Source organism: Pundamilia nyererei, unplaced genomic scaffold (assembly GCF_000239375.1).
Source record: "Pundamilia nyererei isolate P.nyererei 1_Seehausen unplaced genomic scaffold, PunNye1.0 scaffold00225, whole genome shotgun sequence".
In the NCBI taxonomy this organism is placed as follows: Eukaryota; Metazoa; Chordata; class Actinopteri; order Cichliformes; family Cichlidae; genus Pundamilia; species Pundamilia nyererei.
This window is the reverse complement of record NW_005187626.1, coordinates 546,381-566,077: the sequence shown is the minus strand read 5'-3', so window position 1 is coordinate 566,077 and position 19,697 is coordinate 546,381. Positions and strand designations below refer to the sequence as shown.

The 19,697-nt window shown below is 52.0% G+C and overlaps 4 protein-coding genes across 6 annotated transcripts in view; 1 reads left to right on the top strand and 3 right to left on the bottom strand.

The window, feature by feature from the left end:
• Positions 1 to 6: 6 nt before the first annotated feature.
• On the bottom strand, positions 7 to 2,920 carry polr3f (polymerase (RNA) III (DNA directed) polypeptide F). Its single transcript, XM_005748597.2, has 9 exons — positions 2,750 to 2,920; positions 2,261 to 2,378; positions 2,087 to 2,154; positions 1,935 to 2,002; positions 1,751 to 1,863; positions 1,259 to 1,402; positions 1,000 to 1,107; positions 453 to 644; positions 7 to 379 (listed from the first exon to the last, which is right to left on the bottom strand). The coding sequence occupies exons 1-9, from the start codon at positions 2,809 to 2,811 to the stop codon at positions 302 to 304; spliced, it is 951 nt and encodes a 316-aa protein (XP_005748654.1). The 5' UTR covers positions 2,812 to 2,920; the 3' UTR covers positions 7 to 301.
• Positions 2,371 to 11,475, top strand: dzank1 (double zinc ribbon and ankyrin repeat domains 1). 3 transcript variants are annotated; one of them, XM_013914809.1, is made up of 20 exons: positions 2,371 to 2,400; positions 5,011 to 5,131; positions 5,208 to 5,355; positions 5,438 to 5,504; positions 5,596 to 5,635; positions 5,882 to 6,074; positions 6,307 to 6,424; positions 6,529 to 6,642; positions 6,842 to 6,925; positions 7,002 to 7,124; positions 7,201 to 7,362; positions 7,434 to 7,668; positions 7,749 to 7,852; positions 7,973 to 8,056; positions 8,134 to 8,233; positions 8,747 to 8,802; positions 8,888 to 8,965; positions 9,046 to 9,173; positions 10,223 to 10,297; positions 10,534 to 11,475. In XM_013914809.1, exons 2-20 carry the CDS (start codon positions 5,023 to 5,025, stop codon positions 10,673 to 10,675), a joined length of 2,160 nt encoding a protein of 719 aa, XP_013770263.1. In that variant the 5' UTR covers positions 2,371 to 2,400; positions 5,011 to 5,022; the 3' UTR covers positions 10,676 to 11,475. The 3 variants fall into 3 exon arrangements, with proteins under 3 accessions (XP_013770263.1, XP_005748698.1, XP_013770264.1); XM_005748641.2 differs by lacking the exon at positions 2,371 to 2,400 and adding an exon at positions 3,045 to 3,395; XM_013914810.1 differs by lacking the exons at positions 2,371 to 2,400; positions 6,842 to 6,925 and adding an exon at positions 3,045 to 3,395.
• A 2,957-nt stretch (positions 11,476 to 14,432) lies between these two features.
• On the bottom strand, positions 14,433 to 19,133 carry kat14 (lysine acetyltransferase 14). The gene is made up of 10 exons (XM_013914792.1): positions 18,870 to 19,133; positions 17,852 to 17,973; positions 17,647 to 17,768; positions 17,391 to 17,563; positions 16,879 to 17,313; positions 16,220 to 16,794; positions 15,980 to 16,113; positions 15,070 to 15,245; positions 14,806 to 14,996; positions 14,433 to 14,728 (listed from the first exon to the last, which is right to left on the bottom strand). Exons 1-10 carry the CDS (start codon positions 19,129 to 19,131, stop codon positions 14,555 to 14,557), a joined length of 2,364 nt encoding a protein of 787 aa, XP_013770246.1. The 5' UTR covers positions 19,132 to 19,133; the 3' UTR covers positions 14,433 to 14,554.
• Positions 19,134 to 19,264: 131 nt separating this feature from the next.
• Positions 19,265 to 19,697, bottom strand: part of pet117 (PET117 cytochrome c oxidase chaperone) — a 1,829-nt gene continuing 1,396 nt past the window's right edge. The window contains exon 2 of the mRNA XM_013914793.1: positions 19,265 to 19,414. Coding sequence (XP_013770247.1) covers positions 19,265 to 19,414 — 150 coding nt within the window. The remainder of the gene's footprint in view (positions 19,415 to 19,697) is intronic.

Genomic DNA, 19,697 nt, shown 5'->3' with positions numbered 1-19,697 from the left:
CACACACACACACACACGCACACAAAAATGCGGTTGTACTACAGAGCGTTTGCAGGTGGGAGCGGCATTATACCAAAACATCTGAGACCATGTGACCATGATGGGACCAATAAGACGACCTCAAAGATTAACGATGTCAAACAGAAACAGTGAAGCAGCTCCAGAAAACAAACATTGCGCCTCCAGAACCAGAACCGGGACACACTGCTGCACGCCATCGTCACAGGAACTAAGGCCGCCAGCTTCTTCACGTCTGTGACGAACAGGAAGTGAAGCTTCCGTCACAGAGGAACGCGTGGCGTCAGAAGTCCAACCACTCGCTCATGTAGATGCAGTTGGATGGCGAGATCTCTCCGCCCTCGTGGCAGTCGTCGAACACCTGCGGAGAGGAGACGGGATGAGTTCGGGTGCCCTGAGAGCGGCCCTGGGTACATGTGGGCGGAACGGGTTACCGGGCAGAGTCCACAGGGCGTCTTGACGAGGCCGGTGGGCTGGATGATGGTGTTCACGCCGCGGTACAGCTTCATCTGCCCGTCCACGCTGCCCACCGTGCCCTCCTTGGCGGCGATCACGGTCATCTCCACCTTCCCGTCGTAGATGAGCGTGTTCAGGATGGTCTCAATGTCGTCCATAGACAGGTCCACCTGAGGAAAGCACGCAGACCAGATTCACACGCACAGATAAATAGGTCCGTGCTGTCGACCCCACCCTTTCACCTCGTCTCATGGTCGCTTTCATTCACCTGACCAGGAAAGCAGATTGGCCAAAGATCAACTAAACCCCGCCTTAAACACCTGGACCCGGGTCATTAGCCTGAGTCCAGGGGACTGTTTACACGCAGGATGAGGTATAAAGTCTACGCTCCCGCCTCCTCAGGTAACGCTCACCTGCCTGAGCATCTGCGCCCAGCTGCTTCTAATGTGTTTCTAATGGGTGTGTGTGTAGCTGTCTGCAGGTTAACGCTGTGCTGTGATTGGTGCGTCTGAGGTGTGACGTCACCTTGCTGATGCCCAGCTCGCAGATGTACTTCCAGACTTCGTGCGACGTGGCGAAGGAGCTGTTCCTCTGAACCATCGGACTCTGCTTGCTGTCTCGGGCCGCCTCCGCCTCGACGCAGGAAACACAACGAGGATCACATGACGGTTCATACAGCTCTGAGACAGGAAAGAAGGCCGCCCCGCCCTATTCCCGCCTCAGAGCGCCGCTCTGCCTCCTCCTGCTGGGCGCCGTTTGGACAATGAAATAAAGTTTATTGTACCTTGCTCTGCAGGAACTTGAAGCACTGCTGGTTGAGAACCTCCACGAACTCGGACTCAAAGTCCTGGTCGCTGTACCAGGCGCCGCCCGTCACAGAGCGGTCGGGCTGCAGGTTGTACAACATGTACACCTTCTTCTTCGACGCCTGCACAAACACGCCAGCGGAGAGGAAGTATGACATCGTCAAGTCAGCGTTTGTTTACAGGAAACGCACGGAGACGTCGCGTCTTTAATTTTTATTTACTTATATGTGTTTATTTCCAAACTGTTTTATAGTTTCCAGATTTTTGCTGATTTACATATTTTACAGATGTTTGTCGTAAACATCTGTAAAATATATACAATTAGAACTTAAAGTTTTTTAATTTTTCCACATTTTAAGCTGATTTTCTGCACATATTTAAATAAACGTTTACTCTTTCAGCAGCTAATGTTATTGATTATTGATCAGCGATAAGGCTGATACAGCCATTATTGATCGTGACGGACTCACGGCCACAGACTTCACAGCTTTGATGAGCTTCTTGCTCTCCAGGTTCTTCAGGATCTTGTTGATCTCGGTCAGAGGCAGGTTGCTCTTGAAGCGGATGTCTCGGCTCCAGATTCCTGCAGAGAGATGCAGACGTCACGGCGCGCCACGGCAGCGAGCCAAACGGGGACAGGAAGTACTCAGTTACCTTTGTTTCCTGCGTCCTCGATGATCTGATAGACCAGCTTCTCCTGGTTGTCTGAGCCCTTCATTTTACTGAGACAGAACAGACAGGAAGCAGCTCAGACACCAGCAATCACCTGACAGGAAGTACACTCCTACACCTGTGTGTGTGTTTACCTGGTGCTCTGTGAGTCCTTCAGTCTGTACAGGAGACCTGCACTGTTCCTCAGCAGGTCCAGCTGACCCTGAAACACAAACCACCTCATCAACCTGCTGCCCGCTCAGCACACAGAGTGAAAAAGAGCGCCATTCTCCTCACGCTCTGGAGGTGAGTGAGATCATCAGACTGACCAATGAGAGCAGCTTGTTGATGGCCATGGCTCTCTGCTGTGGCTCCAGGTGAGGCATGTCGTTCTGAATCACCTGGTCCGTGATACCTTGAGGGAACTGCTGACACAGCTCTTTGATCCTGAAACACACGCACACACCAGGTAAAAATCACAGTAAACCTGTTTCTGTTTAAACTCTGAGTTTTAATCGTTTTCTGCGCCTGCTGTCTCGGCTGCTCAGGCTGCACATGAAGAGCAGCAGGCACAAACTTTAGCTCAGAGGCGCCATTAAAGACCAGAACATGTCCAGATGTTGGTCGTGCGACGCCAGCTGATGACTCTGATTAACGCCGAAGTGACCAGCAGTGCGGGGCAGTGTGAACGCGCGTTCATGAACTGCACGCAGGCGCTGTGTGCGCGAGCAGAACCATACAGGCGATAATTGCGACAGTATTCGTCCGGAGTCCGGTGCGCGGACAGAGCGGCCCGCCGGCCCCGCTCCTCCCCTCACCTGTTCTCGACCTCCACGGGGTCCGACAGGTTCGTCTCCTTCTTCACCTTCACCTCAGCCATCTCCAGCGCTTCCTGCCTGCGCGGGGCTGTTACTAAGTTAGCCTGTGAGCTAATATTGTGACTGACTGCGAGCACACGCTGGGGTCCTTCCGTGTCCCAAGCGACCGGAAGCGTCCTGAAATCCGCCTGATTAAAAAACACACCGCGGTCAGATCCCGACCTTTTGTTTGTGTTTAAGCATAGATACCCGGCCTGACTGTGTCACAGTATTTCTTTCTTTCTTTGCTTAATTTTATTTAAATAAATTTCTTTGACTGGTCTTTTTCAGTATTAGGCCGGCGGCCTCTGTTCCTGTGACGATGACGTACAGCAGCTTGTCCCGGTGATTTATAAAATATATCACATATAGAAATATATGACTTTAAATTTTACGGTCATTTTTCACCAATGTAAACTTTAAAGGGTACGTTTCTAACTGCGCAGTACGCAGAGGTGGGCGGGTACTACAACTACAACTGGCAGCACCGCCCACCTCTGTCGTTTAGGCGTTTAAAACAAGCGTCCCCGCGGACAGAGCCCGTTGCTATGGTGACACTCCGGTAAACTCGGCAGCAGTCCCGGTGATCACCTGGGCCTTCATCCAGGTAAGAACACTGTCTCTGTTTGTTTTTATTTACCGGCGTGTCCCGGCCATACGCAGCTCATCGAACCAGAACCGGCCCCATTCAAAGGCTCAGAAAAACCAGTGAAAGTAAGAGCAGCTTCAGTCAAACTAACAAAGAGACGGTAAAGACACGGGGACCAATCACAGGCTTTGTTCAGGTAAACCTTCAGGAAAACAGGAAACCCTCCCAGAAACCCGAGATGTTAACACCTCAGTCTTCTCAGAGGACACACACCAGTAACTTGCATGTCCCACTGGGTCACGGGTGGTGGAGACAAGTGTCTGGCCTGATGTAGAAGGCTGCAAGACCCGCTGTGATGTTTGGAGACGACAGATGAGAAGACAGACAGACGGTCACCGGGAGCAGGGGCGCATCTAAAGACATGTTCTTAGGGTGGCATGGAAATCAGATGAGGTGGCAAAATCAAAGCCGTTTCTTTCCACAGGTGTTTTATTCTGTAATATGTATTAAATGTGGTTAAATACATCAAATGCAGTAAGCATACACGTGGATATATACATAGTCTGTTTAATTGGCTTTACACCAAATAATGAAACATCTCGGATACTTAAAATATGTGATTTTTGATTTTCAGTGTTGTATAGTCTGTATGATAAATAAGTATGTAGCCCAATGAGGATAACATCCAGAAAGCTACACGACATGTGAAAATGAAATTAATGTGGTGGATCAGCTAGAACTTTACACTCTTTTTATCAATGGTAGATCATTTTAACAAACAACACAAAGAGTCGGGCAAGCATCTGCTGGGTCTAGCTCAGAGGATGGCGACCAGCCTCCAGGAAAGGCTGCAGCGCCTGGCAGTGGGTCAGCACTGGCTTTGTTCTTCCAAGTAAAGGTTCTGGATCAGGACTGTTCAGTGGGGGAATCACTCCAAAGCGGTTTGATGTGGCCGCACTAAGCTGCTGAGAACTGCAGAACCACCGTACAGGTTCAAAGCTCTTTATTTGTCACATGCATAGTTATAGAAGTATAACACACGGTGAAATGTAACCTGACACGCTCCTCGACATGTGCAAAAATGGGGGGGCGGGAGAGGAAGAACATTATATATATATATAGTTTATACATTAGGTGAATGTGCAGAAGTAGCAGCAAGCAGGTGAATTCTGTACTACAGAATAAAGCTACAGGAACATGAGCCACCACCTATGCGGCCCAGGTGCACGTCGACATCCCCGCCCTCCTGTCGGACACCGCTCTGGGAGTTCGTATCCATCAGGCTCCTGCCTCGTTTCATGGACCGATGCTAGAGCGACCAACGCGTGCTGCGTGTTGGTCGCCCGGCTTCTGTGTACAGAGGGTTCATTATCGCACCTGTTGTTATGATATGAGCTTCTCTGCTCTGTGCAGCAGGCGGTCGGTTCTTTGGTTTGTTCTCTGTGCTGGGACACAGATTCAGCTCCATCCATGTATTTTACAGATGCATGAGACAGTATGAGGCTACTCAGCAGAAGTAACTGAGTAAAAACATGAATGAGTGAAACTATGTTGGGACAAAGCCGGCGAGGACGTCTTACTGTCTGAAAGGGAACCGAACAACTGATTTATTGACTAACTGATTGGTTGGCAGACGGTTGTTGTCATGGCAGCAGGGGCAGTGTCAGCTCCGCTCATCATTCCCATCATCCACCTGCAGACTCATCGAGCCAAGAACCACATTGACACGAGCACACCTGTGTCCATCCAGTCAGGTAGAACACCAACCGTCTGCTCATCCACCCAGCATCCATCTATCCAGCAGGTCATGTGACAGGTGTGTCTGTGCAGATTCTGCAGGTGTTCTGATCTTTTACACTCTGGATGGTTCAAAGCCGGGGGCGGGGCATCATGGAGCAGCAGGCAGCAGCAGGAAGTACAGCCAGCCCATCCTGCTGCCTGCAGGCCGGGTGACAGTCCGAGCGGTGGCTGTCACCAGGTGAGTGGTCACCTGACATCAGTGCGTACAGGCAGCAGATGTTTTCACAGTGTAGATCAATAAAGTTTATGTTTGTCTGCAGTGACGGCAGAGAGAGCTCCATAGTGACCAAGGTTTTCTCTGTGGATCCTCTGGACGACTTCCTGCAGGTAATCGCGCACCTGCCTGCTGCAGACCATATTTCCCAGCTGCCCCTGCACACACCTGATGATTCACAGAAATGCTTCCTTTGCCTTCCAGCCACCGCCTGAAGGAACATCCTTTCTTGCTGAGACCTCAGGTGTGTTCAGTTAAATTCACCTTTATTCATAATACGGTACATTACAACAGCTACCTCAAGTCTTACCGTACTGACAGGTAAAGACGTACAACATTACAGAGCAAACTAACCAATCAGAGGATACTGTGTGGGCAGACAGTCGAAATGAAGAACTCCCCCTTAACCTTGGGCGGTGGGGGGTAAACCTGCTCTTTCTCTTCATCTGACCAATCACAGAGCTTCACACTTCCTGTTTTCTGTGTCCAGAGCCAAAGATGATGGGAAATCACTCCCTTCAGTCAGGCCCTCGTTTTCTGAACGGTCGTCATGGCTCTGAGATTGACGCCGAGCTCGCCTCATCTCAGCGCTCCCAACCTGCGGTTTTTAGGGAGTCAGGTGACCTGAGGCAGCTGAAGAGCACGGAGACGACACGAGTGCAGCGAGACACCGACTTCCTGTGGTACGAGCACACGGTACAGCCCTCCATCAGAGCCAAAAGTTTGTGGACCGCTCGTCAAACAGAGCCGGTGAACGTCCCAAGAAGAAGGAAAATGAGGAAAACATTTTCTCTTTTTTAAATAAATACATTCAGTTTGATTGATTTCCACTCATTGCCCAGGTGTGCAGGTGTGTCCACATACTTTTGGCTTCACAGTGTAAACCAGATGAAGCAACAGTTTCTGTGCATCCAGGTGTGCTCGCTGTCTGCATCGCCGCCCCTCCGACCCGCTCGCTCAGTTCTGCGCTCAGTGTGGAGCGGCGCTTCCTCTGCTGCCCGGTCACAGGCTGCTACCTGCTGAGGGAGGACAGGTACTGCATGCACTCACCTGTAAGAGCATTGCCATGTCCAGCTGAACACCTGACATTGAATCTATGTGCGTGTTTGTGCGTGTGTGTGTGTGCGTGTGCGTCAGATGTTGCTGTGTGTGTTCTGTGGGGCTCTAGTCCCCGCCAGCACACACAGCTGTTTGGTGTGTGAAGCTGCCATCGATCAACAGCTGCAGCCACGGGCAGGCATCACTCTGCAGGTACACACACACAGACACACAAACACACATGCAGACACACACACAGACACACAAACACACACGCAGACACACACACAGACACAGACACACACACAGACACACAAACACACACGCAGACACACGCAGACACACACACACAGACACAGACACACACACAGACAAACACACACGCCCTGGTGTTTACCTGTGGTGGATGCAGGGTCATGTGATGTGTGTCTGCTGTGGAAGTGGGAATCCGGCCGACGCCTTCAGCTGTCTGACCTGCGAGAGCCGCTTGCAGCAGGTAAGCAGCTGCTGACCACACCTGTACAGCCTCACCTACAGACAGTTTACGCTCTCTTTACTCCTCATGGCTTCAGGTGGGCGGAGCCAGGAGCGCTGTGCCCTCTGACCCAGGAGCGCACACCAGAATGTTGTCCTGCACCAGATGTAAACGTTTAAACCGGAGCGACGCGAGATTCTGCGACTGGTGCGGCTCCAAGGTGAACCCACACCTGACACCTAAAGCAGTGTGGAGTGAGGCATTGTGGGATTTGTAGTGACACTGTGTGTTTTCAGCCCGCCCACGCTGCCCGCTGTGTGACGTGTCAGCGTTGTGGAGCAAGTGCACACCCGTACGCTTCCTACTGCACCGCCTGCGGCATCTTCCTGGAAGCACCAGTCCCACTCGGATCCTGCGGTGACATCACACGATCGGTCAAGGGCGCCGCCAACCGCCAGGTATGTTGACATCACGCCTTCCACGTGTTGCCTTCGATTCCAGCCAGTCAGCTCCCTCCTTTTGTGTGCAGGTGGGAGTGCAGACTGCCTGTGGTGCCACCTGGCGGGCCACTGCCTCTTTGCACCCTCCGCGAAGTGTGAAAATTGCCACACCCACTGTGGATCAGTGCACACAGACTGTAGGACTCTATTACCCATCAGGCACTGAGCTGCAGAGGAAGGAGCAGCACAGAGCGCTACAGCTCCTCAGGAAGCAGGTGCAGAGCGACCGCCACCCACCGCTCACCGCCATCAGCCCGGGACGAGGTAAAACCCAACTCACAGTCTCAGTGTCGGGGGCGGGGTTACAGAGGCGTCGTTCCGTGTGTGACACCTTTCATGTTCAGGTTACTGGAGGAAGCAGCTGGATCACATATGCGCTCACCTGAGGAGCTATGCCCAGAACAACGCCCCCTTCAGGGCGCTGCTGGGAGAGCCTCGTCTGGGCCGGGTAAATCACACCTCACACGCCCTTCACCTGTCCAGCAGTGACATCGCCGTGTGTTAAATCAGAAGGTGGTTTTACATGAGCAGGTGCAGGCAGGTCACTTCCTGTGGTGTTTCCTTGCAGATGGTCTCTGCGGTGATTCAGGAGGATCGCCGTGAGGTCAGTCTGACCGTCAGCTTTGCAGCAGCCGAGCTTCAAGAAAAACAGGTGTGTTTGGAACAGGTGGGCTGAGCGTAGAACATCGTGGTTATTTAACGAGTTTAACGAGTGGGGTGTGGTCTCAGGTGGGTGCTGACGATGACATGGGATCTCCAGGTGGAGGATTTGAGCTCGCCAGCTGGACCAAGACTCTGAGCAGCGTTGCAGAGCAAACAGGGTGGACAGGTGAGAGCCCATGTGACACACAGACATTCAGCTCAACATTTCAGCCAATTAGATTCCTCGGATTTCACCAAAACCGACCTCAGACTTAGACCTGTGTTGGTCCGATTAACCAGCAGGCATGTTATTGGTAAGATACCTGCTGGGGAGTGCTCTGGTGTTGGCCAGTCAGAACAGAGTAGAGTGTGAAAGGGGCGGGACCTCTTTATGTTGTATCATTACACCTGAGCTGAGCTGATAATCAGTACGTCAGTTAGCAACACGAGGAAAGACGAGGAGGAAAAAGACACCCCCCCAGACTGAGCTCCAACAGGGAGATCCACCTCAGCACAGGAATCATCACATTTCACAACATGGAAGACGTGAGCTTGGAGGGGGGGTGAGTGTAGGTCTGTGTCAGTGTACGTGTGTGTGTGTGTGCCATGTTCAATCGAAGAAAGTGTGATTGGTTTTTCATTTACATCAGCCAATCAGAAGCTGCTGATCGATCTGTGCTTTTATTTTGGTGTCGGACAGGAAGTGATCAGCTCTCGGCTCCACCCTCCAAACCTTACCTGACGCCCAAACCGCTGGTGAGAAATTCCGCCCACAGCTGAGTTCAGTTCCTCGCTGATTGTACCTGTTCATGCTCCTCTCTGATTGGCTGTCTGGCTGCAGGTGAAGGACGTTCAGCTGCTGACGGAGCTGGGTCCGGGTCGAGGTGAGGTCGGCGTCATCCAGCAGCTCCTGGACCAGGTACCAGCCTCTGCGTGCACCGACAGCCTGCTCAGGGTCACCTGACGCGCTTTACATTTGTGTGTGCGGTTGTTCGCCAGGGGGCGGACCCTTCCTGCTGCCGGAGCGATGGCCTACACGCCTTGGCTGTTGCCGTGGTAAATGGTCACCATGACGTCCTACCTGTTTTGGTGCAGCGAGGCGCCGACGTCGACCAACAGTCTGGACGGTAAGACCAGGTTTTTATTTTTTATTTTTTTACAGCTAGAGCAAGGTGACACGTGATCCCACAGGTGTGTCTACTGAGGGCCCGCCCCCAGTACCAGAGCAGCAACCCCAAACCGGAAACTGCTGGCGAGGGTAAACGTAAATTCAGTAAAATCATAATTCACGTCGGCAGTAATGACACCCGGTTACGCCAATCGGAGGTCACTAAAATCAATATTGAATCCGTGTGCAACGTTGTGGGACTCTGTAGTTTTCTCTGGTCCCCTCCCCAATCAGACCAGGAGCCGCATGTTCTCCTTAAACTGCTGGCTGTCTGAGTGGTGTCCCAGAAACGATGTGGGCTTCATAGATAATTGGCAAACCTTCTGGAGGAAACCTGGTCTTGTTAGGAGAGACGGCATCCATCCCACTTTGGATGGAGCAGCTCTCATTTCTAGAAACATGGACAAATTTATTAAACCCCCCAAAATATGACTATCCAGAGTTGGGACCAGGAAGCAGAGTTGCAGTCTTACACGCCTCTCTGCAGCTTCTCTCCTCCTGCTACCCCCAAAAACCCATCTCCATAGAGACTGTGTCAGCTCCCAAACAGACAAAAAACAAACTAAAAACCAGCAACAAACAACTTAAACATAAACAATCACAAAGAAAGAACAATACAGTATCCACATCTGAACCAAAGAGTAACACAGTGAAATGTGGATTATTAAATATTAGGTCTCTCTCCTCCAAGTCTCTGTTAGTACATGACTTAATAAATCAATTTGTTGATCAATTATTATCAGCTGATTTCATGCATGATTCTGATTGGCTGACGGTTCTCAGACTCGTGGATTGAGCAGATCACCTTCAAGGTCTTCATTCATCATAACAACATCCCATAGACTCCGCCCACTTCACTGTACTTACCTGAAACTTGCCCGCACACTGGTTGCTTCAGATTCTGGATGAGGTGCTGATGGAGCCCTCTGATTGGTCCTTGTAGCTACAAGCTTCCATTATTTAGACCCTGTGATGCTCGTGTGTGGTGACACTCCTCCTCCTCCTCAGGATGAAGAACACTGCTCTGCATGAAGCTGCAGCACTGGGGTCTGCAGGTGTGCCGTGTGCTGAGGTCCTGCTCAGGTGAGTCTGAGTTAAATGCTGCATTCAGTGTCTCTGTGTAAACACGGCCGCCTGCAGGTGTGTTTCAGAGTCAAAGCTTCTTAGATCTTGAACGAGAGACGGTTGGTGTGGCAACAGTGTGCCGGGTCTGACTGAGATTGAAAGTTCCAAGTTGCTACTGAATGCAGCACAGTACCTGCAGTTGTTGCTCCTCCCACTTGTCATAATGACATCATCCTCTCTGTCCCTGGTTTCAGCTGTAAGGCCAACGTGAGGTGGAGGAACGCTGCGGGTCAGACGGCGTATGATGTGGCGGCGAGCTTGGGCTGCAGCAGCATGGCGTCTCTGCTGGCGTCTCAGACTGGACTGGGCAAACTGGGAATCATGAACTCAAGATGAAGCTGATTTTTTTTTCTGATTGGTCTGAACGTGAAGTGATGTGTACAGCTCAGAAAGTGACATCACTTCCTGTCAGCGCAGACATGCAGATTACAGATTTTGGACCCTTTCAGTGCGGTTTCCACTGAGACCGGATCTCTGGGATCTGTTGGTGGGTTCTGATGCAGGAATTGTTCTGTGATCGTTTTGCTTTGTCTCAGCGCATCCTTCGATAGCATTGACCATAAAAATGCTAACAAGCTAACAGGTTTTGGCGCATATATCTGGCTCCGGCTTACCTGGTTTTCTTCCTACTTATCAGACAGGAGCTTTACTGTTAGGACTGACAGGTTCACCTCTAACGTCGCCCCCCAACCTGTGGGGTTCCACAGGGTTCAGTTTTGGGTCCATTATTATTTTCATGCTTCCATTAGCTGCATTATTCAGTCATTTCTTATCATTTCTATGCCGATGACATTCAGCTGCATGTGTCAGCCTACTCAGCTGGAGTTGCTGTCCACCCTAGTCCAGTGCTTAACTCAGGTTTCTGATTGGCTTTCTAACAACTACCTTGTTTTAAACACAAACCAGACCGAGACAACGATCGTAACTCATCCTGGACTACAATCTGAAGTCAGTCAGGTTCTTGCTTCTTTCTGTTAAGTCAAATATCTGATTCGTCTCTGGGCCTCGACTCTGTAAAATCTCTGTCTTGTTCCTGTTTCTTTCATTTAAGGAACATTTCTAAACGGCGACATATGGTCTCCTCAGCTGATCTGGAAAAGTGTTCATGCATTTGTGTCGTTGTTTAGATTATTGTCACGTCCTGTTTACCAGCTTGGACAGATCTTCTCTTTCTTGCCTCCAAGCTGTACAAAGGCTGTTTCAGTTTAAACAAGCCTTCTGTTGATCAACGCCTTGAACATTTTTTATTTACATTTAACTTTGAGATTGTTTATATTGTCTATTTTATTACTAACGTTCTGTTTATCTTAACCTTCGCGTACAGCGCTTTGTGACTGTCTACGAAAAGCGCTTAATAAATAAACTTTACTTACGTGTCGAGGTGTCTGCCAAGGTTCAAGTAATAAAATATTTCGGGATGAGACTTCTCTTTATTTTAGAGTCTGATTTAACAGCTCCGCCCATAAAACAGAAAAACAAGTACCTGATCTCGTTTATGGTGCGCTGCTTCCTGTTCCTCCAAAATAAACTTCAAAACACTTGAAAGCAGCAAGTAGAGAGTTCACGGAGGTCAGAGGTCATCAGGCTGTTCATTTTCTCTCAGACTTTAATAAAAAAATAATTTAAAAAAAAGGGGCAGGAATAGCTCAGTAGGTAGAGTGGTGGCCCCATGATCGGAAGGTCGGGGGTTCAACTCCACTGAACGGCTACCTTGAGGTACCCCTGAGCACGGTGCCGTCCCTACACACTGCTCCCCAGGCGCTGCATTGGTGGCTGCCCACTGCTTCACTGGGTGAATGGGTTCAATGCAGAGGAACTATTTCCCTATGGGGACTAACACTGGGCAGTCGCCCCCAGCTGGAAATTACAGAATGGTTTAAGGTTTGAGACCTTTCTGTGTACTGCTGCTCCTGCAGGGGGCGACCCGGCGCTTCAGACTGACCTTCATCAGGTACAAGGACAGTCCACACTCATCCTCCACGTATGTTTCAGTCACAGCTTACTGTCTAACAGTCTGACAAAGCTAACCATGAACACCACCCCTACAACATTTACTGAACACCTGCACAGGTGACACTGGCAGCATGATTCCACAACCACAGACGGTGAAACGGGCTGGTGTGTTGGTAAAGTTTAGTCCTTGTCTAATGAGGCATTGCTGTGTTCTTGTGGTCCTGGACCTCAGGTGGTTCCTCGCCAGGGGGATCGTACCTGAGCTCCACATGTCCCTGTCAGCCTCAGCAGAGGGAGGGCGGAGCCTTCATCCCCGGGGTTGTGCATCTCATCCGGCCTGTGACCTGTGTGAAGCAGGCTGCTCTGGTTCATGGCCGGTCACTAACAGATAAGACTGAATGACTTCTTCACCTCTCGATATCTGGAGTTTCTTCTGGTGACACAAACTTGGATAAACGTGAAGAGTCGAGACGGCTCTCTGAGCCCTCCAGACTGTGACTGCCTCGGCTCGGACAGCCAGCCGGGTGGAGGTTAGCTACTGTTCATAAAAACTGCTCCATCCGCCGTGTGTACTACTGAGGTTTCTACTGCCGGAGGTTTCTTCCTGTTAAAGGGGAGTTTTTCCTTCCCACTGTCACCAAAGTGCTGCTCATATGATTGTTGGGTTTTGTTATTATTAACTAGTTACACTGCATCAACAACATAAACACAATAGCAAATACCCTGCACACAATCACGTGTCAGAGTTAAAGTGTCCAGAAATGTTTCCTGCAGCTCCCCCTGCTGGTGGTTCTGGAAATAAACCAGTTGTCACCTTCACCTCTGACACCAGGCTGTCTGACCCCGATGAACTGAGCATGTGCAGGATAGAGGTGTTCACATCTTTCTGCATGGGGGGGGGGGGGGAGGGTTGCCAAACAAAGTGCCTCGTAATTAATATGAACGTGATATGTATGTAATCCTCCAGTGAGAAAAAGCCTCTTTAAGTAAAATGGATTTAAAGGTAAACTTACAGTAAAGCACGTTATGATTATCTTACATTAAGATGCCAAATTAGATTTAGATTATCTTACGACTGACATCCAGTGTGCCGGCTCAGACCGAACGATGAGAGCATGACTTCGCTTCAGTAATTCTTTGTTTGTGCACATGTATAAATGCTGGTAAAACCAGGAGCTCATCGTGGATTACAGGAGAGGAGGCCACGCCCCATCCACATCGTGGAGCAGAAGTGGAGAGAGTCAGCTGATTCAGATTCCTGGGCATCAACATCAGCGAGGATCTGAGCTGGTCACACCATGTTGGTGTCATCACAAGAGCAGCAAGACAGCGGCTCTTCTTCCTGCGGCGCCTGAGAAGGTTCAGCATGAACCCCAGAATACGAACGACCTATCGATGCACCATTAAAAGTATCCTGACTGGCTGCATCACCGCCTGGTACGGCTCTGCACCACAAAGCTCTGCAGGGGGCGGTGAGATCAGCACTGCGCATCACCAGGACTGAACTGGCAGCCCTGCAGGATCTGTGCAGACAGCGCTGCATGAGGAAGACGCAGCAGATCCCGGCCACAGACTTTTCACACGTCCAGCAGGAGCAACCAGACCTGCACTACCAGATGCAAAGACAGTTTTTACCCACAAGCCATCAGGCTTTTGAACTGCTGACAGTATACACACCATTACACACTCACTACGATTACAGGACTGTCACTTCAACTAATGCCACTTACATGCTCATTGCACAAGTTTTGCACAGCCTGTAAAAACCAACTTGTCATCAATTCTTTAAATATTGAATCCTTTTCTCTTTTTCATTGTTGTTTCTGCTATTTTCTGCACACTCTCCATATGCTCATGTAAAGCTGAGGAGCACGAGCCAAAGAATTTCATTATAGGTAGATGTGGCTGCTCTGTTTATCTGTACATGACAGTAACACTTGAAACTTGGCGCTCTAACTGAAGCGCTGTTAACGTCTGCGTGCACACCGCGTGGCGTGAGAGCGCACCTGGATTTGAAATGTGCAGAGTAACAGTTCCTGCCTGTCCTGCTCGCTCCCAGCAGCGTGCTGATGGCAGACTGCAGCGAGTGGTTAGGATGGAGGGCGATCGAGTGTAAAGCAGGCGAGAGAGTAGGCGGAGCTTCAGCACGTTGGTTTTAATACCTCAGAAACACAAACAGCAGCACACACACAGTCCCAGATGTTCCTCACAGCACTCACAGCTGCACACCTGCCTCAGGTGCAGGTCAGCTGCGGACAGGGCTCAGCGCCGCAGTCGCAGAAAGAAGGCGTGGCGGCACTCTGCACTGTCCACGGGGTAATATTTATCATAAAAGTCCAGGATGTACTCCTCGGCCTTGAAACCGAACTTCTGGTACAGCAGCATGGCGGGGTTGCTGGCCGACACGTGCAGCGTGACGTCCTTCCCCATACACGTCTGAAACACGCACAAACACACACGTTAGGATGGTCGCAGCAGCACGGACGCCCCGACCCGCCCACCTGCAGTCGCACCTGGATCAGGTGGTAAATCATGAAGGTCCCAATGCCGGCCCGCCTCCACTCGGGGTGGACGAGCAGGAAGGAGATGTAGGCCTCGTTGTACTTCACGTCCGGCACCATGAAGCCGAAGCCCACCACCACCTTCTTGTAAAGGACGACCACGCTGAAGTCAGGGTACTGCAGGCACTCGGATAGATCCACACCTGTGGGAGGAGCAGACGGAGGTCTGAGCCACGGCCGGACGGCGCCACGGGGCGTAACGGGCAAGCGTGCTACCTGGCCAGAAGCTGTCGTGACACATGGCGTTGACGGAGGGGATGTGGTTTGGACGGACGTAGCAGTAGTCGATGGGAGCGTCGGGTTCAGGTGCCCAGCCCGGCTCCTTCCTGTGCGGGTACGCTCGGATCTCGGCCAGCAGCCGGAGCTTCGGCGGACGGCTCTCGTAGTCCCGCCTAGACAAAAGAAAAGAAAGATGGAGAACGCGGATGTGGACCTCCATAGGGCTGTTCCATATAACGATATAAAAACGTCTATCGTTTGTTTCGTGGTGTCGCAAAATAAACTGTTTGCGGTAATATTTTTCGTGTTCTGATGTCCCTGTAGTTATTATTCATTTCTTAAAGTTCTCTTTCTCTTAGATTTAATATAAACACTACGGACGCACAAGCGCCTGGTTTTATGCGTCGTCGTTAGCAACAACGATGGTAAAACCATTGCATGTCCGCTTGTTTATGTTCCACATAAACCTTTCACAATAAAGCTCAAGATCCTGTTGAGACTTTTCAAAGTAAATGAAAACATGAAAGATGCAGAGTGTTTACGGATGCTACAAAATAAAGCTTAGACTCAAACGTTAGAACAGGCTTCTCCCCGCAGCACGCCGTGTAATAAATACTCAAAGAAAACGGCGCCGTTACAACTTATGTCTAAAAACGTGTCGTTTCAAGCATCGTTAAAACACTCGACTCAGCTACACGACGCCCAGCAGGAAACACTTCACACAAGACGAGCTGCCCGAGGTTCACAGAACTTACAGAAAATGTTACATTTGTGATTTATATCGTTATCGGACGATAGATGTCTTAGACGTGAGATTCTGGTCATATCGCACAGCCCTAGACCTCCACCTCGCAGGAAGCTCAGAGGACTCTCCGACCACAGGTGTGGCTCTGACCCGGAGGTTTACCTGATGTAGGGTTTGAGGAGGCGGGAGGTGTACGGGCTCCTGATGGTCTGCTCCAGGCTTCCTTCGGCTCCCATCAGACGATGCCAGAAGGACACGGACGGCTGCTGGACTCCTCGCCTGCCGGAGACGCCCGTCTGTAATACACGGACAGGTGAAGCGAACAGTGTGAACGCTGCATCAGCTGCAGTGATTGGTGCACGCGGGCGCGTCACGTGGACGGACAGGAAGTGTGTGCGTTACCTGGAAGCGATCGAGAATCCGCAGCTCCTGGCTGCTGGTACAGTACTTCCCTTTCACACCGCCGCCGATTTGTGCTCCCGCCTCCTGGGCGCCATATATCCCTCCCACCAGGCTGAGGGTGGCGCTGACCACTCGGTCAATGTCCAGCAGGGGGTGCCTCCTCTGTCGTTTTATCTGGCGAACCAGCAACTTCCTGTGGAGGCGTTTAGCCTGCGGCGTGACGGCCAACGCGAGCGGGCAAGCGTCCAGCCTTCGCAGCAGCATCCTCTCCTCGTACAGACTGAGAGCGGCGTAGCGAGGGCTCTGGGCGTTGCCGGCAGCGTTCTCCGGATGAGTCATCCTTCTGCGCTCAGGTCCCCCGCCACCGCCGCCTGCGGACAGCGGGGTGTCTTCACTTTGTCCTACGGGTTCTTCAAAGTCGTGGTCACGGCCTTCGTCTTCCTCGCTCTCTGCTTCACGCTTGATGTGAGGCGGTGGTGGGCGGAGCTTCTTGCGGGTGCCCAGGTTGGCACTGGCAGGCGGGATGTACTCTGTTCCCGGGTCGATCATCCCCTCCGCCTCCATCTCCTCATCATCTGAGTTGGAGGAAGCAGAACACGCCATCAGTGCTTACATCACATAAAACCACATGACCCTGCACCAATCAGGTGTTACCTCACCGTGGAACAACGCCTGTGGCGGCATGGCATCAGGGATAAGGTCTGCCTCCGACAGCAGGCTGGGCGTCGCCGAATGCGAGGCTGGCGTTCCCGGGGCAGAAAAGTCAGGTGAAGGCGATGGCGTCGGGCTGGTGAGTGGCGTTCTGTCTGAGGAGCTGAGCGAAGAGAAGTCAATGACCTCGCCCTTCTCCAGGACCAGATCTGGGCGCCGCCCACCACCTGCACCACGGCCTCCACCCAGTTTGACAGGCGTGGAGGCAGCGCTATGGTCCGTGTATCCACCCGCCGCCTCCTTCTGGGCCCGCCGGATTTCTTTGGCCTCCTGAGTGCGCGAGCGTTTCTCCTTCAGCTGCATGGCGTTCTCCACGGGGTTCCGAGCTCCGCGTTTGCGCAGACCCTCCACGGTGATAATCGGGTCCAGCACGGGTTTGGACGCTGTGGGTAAATGGCGTCCAAGGTCAGAGGTCAACAGACACCGTCCAGTTGGGAGCCAGCGTTCGATCGCGGCTTACCTTTAGTCTTTGTCACGGATTTGTCCACTTCTGGTCGCAGGGTCGGAGGTCGGTTGTGGACCAGCTTCCACCAGCCGGGCTCACCGAACTCCTGCGCTCCGGAGCGGAAGAAGGCGGGGCTTCCGACCGACAGGCAGCCCGCTACCGTGCTCCACCAGGTGGACGTCTTCTTCCTGCAAAGAAGAGCGCAACACGAACGTGAGCGCCGGCACGTTAACGATGGAGAGCAAAACTTTATTGTCCGTCTGCGACCGACCTCGAGCCCAGCAGGAAGTTCCAGTGTCGACCAATGAAAGCGCAGATGTCCTCTTTCCACCTGAAATAGCCCTGCCGGCCCGTCCCCTCCAGAGACAGGTTGTACATGGCCAACATCACCACCTGTTGCAGGAAGAAGCCGCCGTCAGCACGCCGCATATCTGAGGTGTGTGTCTGTGTGTGTGTGGGCGGGGCTAAAGTCCTACCTGCTGCCAGGTGAGCCTCATCCTCTCAAAGCTCTCCTTGCCATCTTCGGAGCAGTCGGAGCAGACGAATTTGAAGAAGTTGTCTCCCTTCAGGTAGCTTGGCTGCTCGCCGCGGAGCTGAGCTGGGGACGATCACAGGTACAGAGTCAGATGCTGCCGCACACCTGCTGGGTCTCCTAGGTTACCACCAGTGCCTGCTCTCAACCGATGAAGCTGCAGACAAGCTGGACTAACAGCTTCCTGTCTGGCTCCACCCACACCACATCAGACCTCACCTTTACTCTCATACCTGCTTACAGCACGGTCAGAGGTCACATTAGGGCTCATATCATGTGATTGTCCATCGCGTCGTGTGACACTTAACCGAGAGCACGCTCACGCCGTGTTCTGGAGCTGGGCTAAACGGCGTTCGTGCACACGCGAGGAGGAGCTCGTGCCTGAAGGTGGCGCCATGTGGAGGAAGCTACCGCGCGCAGAAGTGCAGATCTCGCTTCAGAGTTCAGCGGGTACGACCGTTGATTCGCGTGACAGCTTTATTGAGCGCCATGTGAGACGGACCGGCCGGCACGCGGTGGGAGCACGAACGCAGCGGAGCGTCTGGATCCCTTTTGTTCCTGCCATAACGCTCTCAGCATATCGTCCGACCCTGTAGCTACAACTGTGGTGTCGCCGGGAACCCACAGACTTGATTGCGTTGGGTTGTTATAGCAACAAGGCCGAGCATCCTGTGACATCACTTGTGCGCGACATGAACGAGAACAAAGCAGGACGCCGAGGCGATGGCGTGCCTCCTGCTCGGTCCGCGGCGTTTTGTCAGACTCGTGGGCCGCAGGTTTCAATTTTCCCGAAAGACTCGCTCTCATGACTCACAGAATGACACACCTGACCAGCCAATCGGTGGCATGCGGTCTGCTGATGTCACATTTTCAGATTGCTCGGCAGCAGGTAGCGCCACCTACTGGAGAAGGTAGTGACGTCGGTCACGTCAGAAATGGAGCGCTGCGATTGGCCAGCTCACCTGCGGGGATCCACTTGTGGCAGCGGTCGCAGTAGAAGGACATGTCCTCGCAGGCCCACCCCCCGTCGGTGTCCTCACCCACGTCACTGGTCAGGGAGTCGCCGCTCTGGTCATGTGACAGGTCCACAGAGCCCTGGTCCTCCGACTCAACAATCAGCAGCGTCTCGCCCTCCACCTCCCCCTCTTCCAGACCGTCCGACGCCGATGTGCAGGCTGCCTCGTCCTCCCCTCCCACCAGCTGCTCGCCACTGCTGTCCATCATCCTGCTTCAGGTACGGCACACCTGGGCAGGTGACCGCTGCAATCTACACAAGAGCAGAAACATTACAGGTGACCCAGTCGTAAGGAGACTCGGGAACGCGATAGCGTAGGTCCACAACAGTGTTTACCTTTTCTCAGGTGTCCTGTGGGTGGAGCCTGGCCTCCCTGCGGCGTCTCTCCTCCTCCAGCTGTTGGGTCAGCAGCCGCTGCTCCTCCAGCATCCGCAGGTTCTCTTTCCTGCGCTCGAGCCGTTCCAGATCCCTGACCACGCCCTCACGCAGGCGCTGCACGACAAACACAAAGACCACTCATCAACAACAACAACAATCTTTATTTATAGAGCACATTTAAAAGCCTTGGGCATACCAAAGTGCTTTACATAAAACAATAAAAGGTTCAAACATTGATAACGGATAAATAAAAATAACGAGTTCTGTTCATAGATAAAAGCTACCAATAAGAATGACTACAGCACATGGTAATAGCAAGATAAAAGCTGTACCACCATAATAAAAGACACCAATAGAAAGATAAGAGGGAATTAATACAAGAGGTCAATAGGTCACA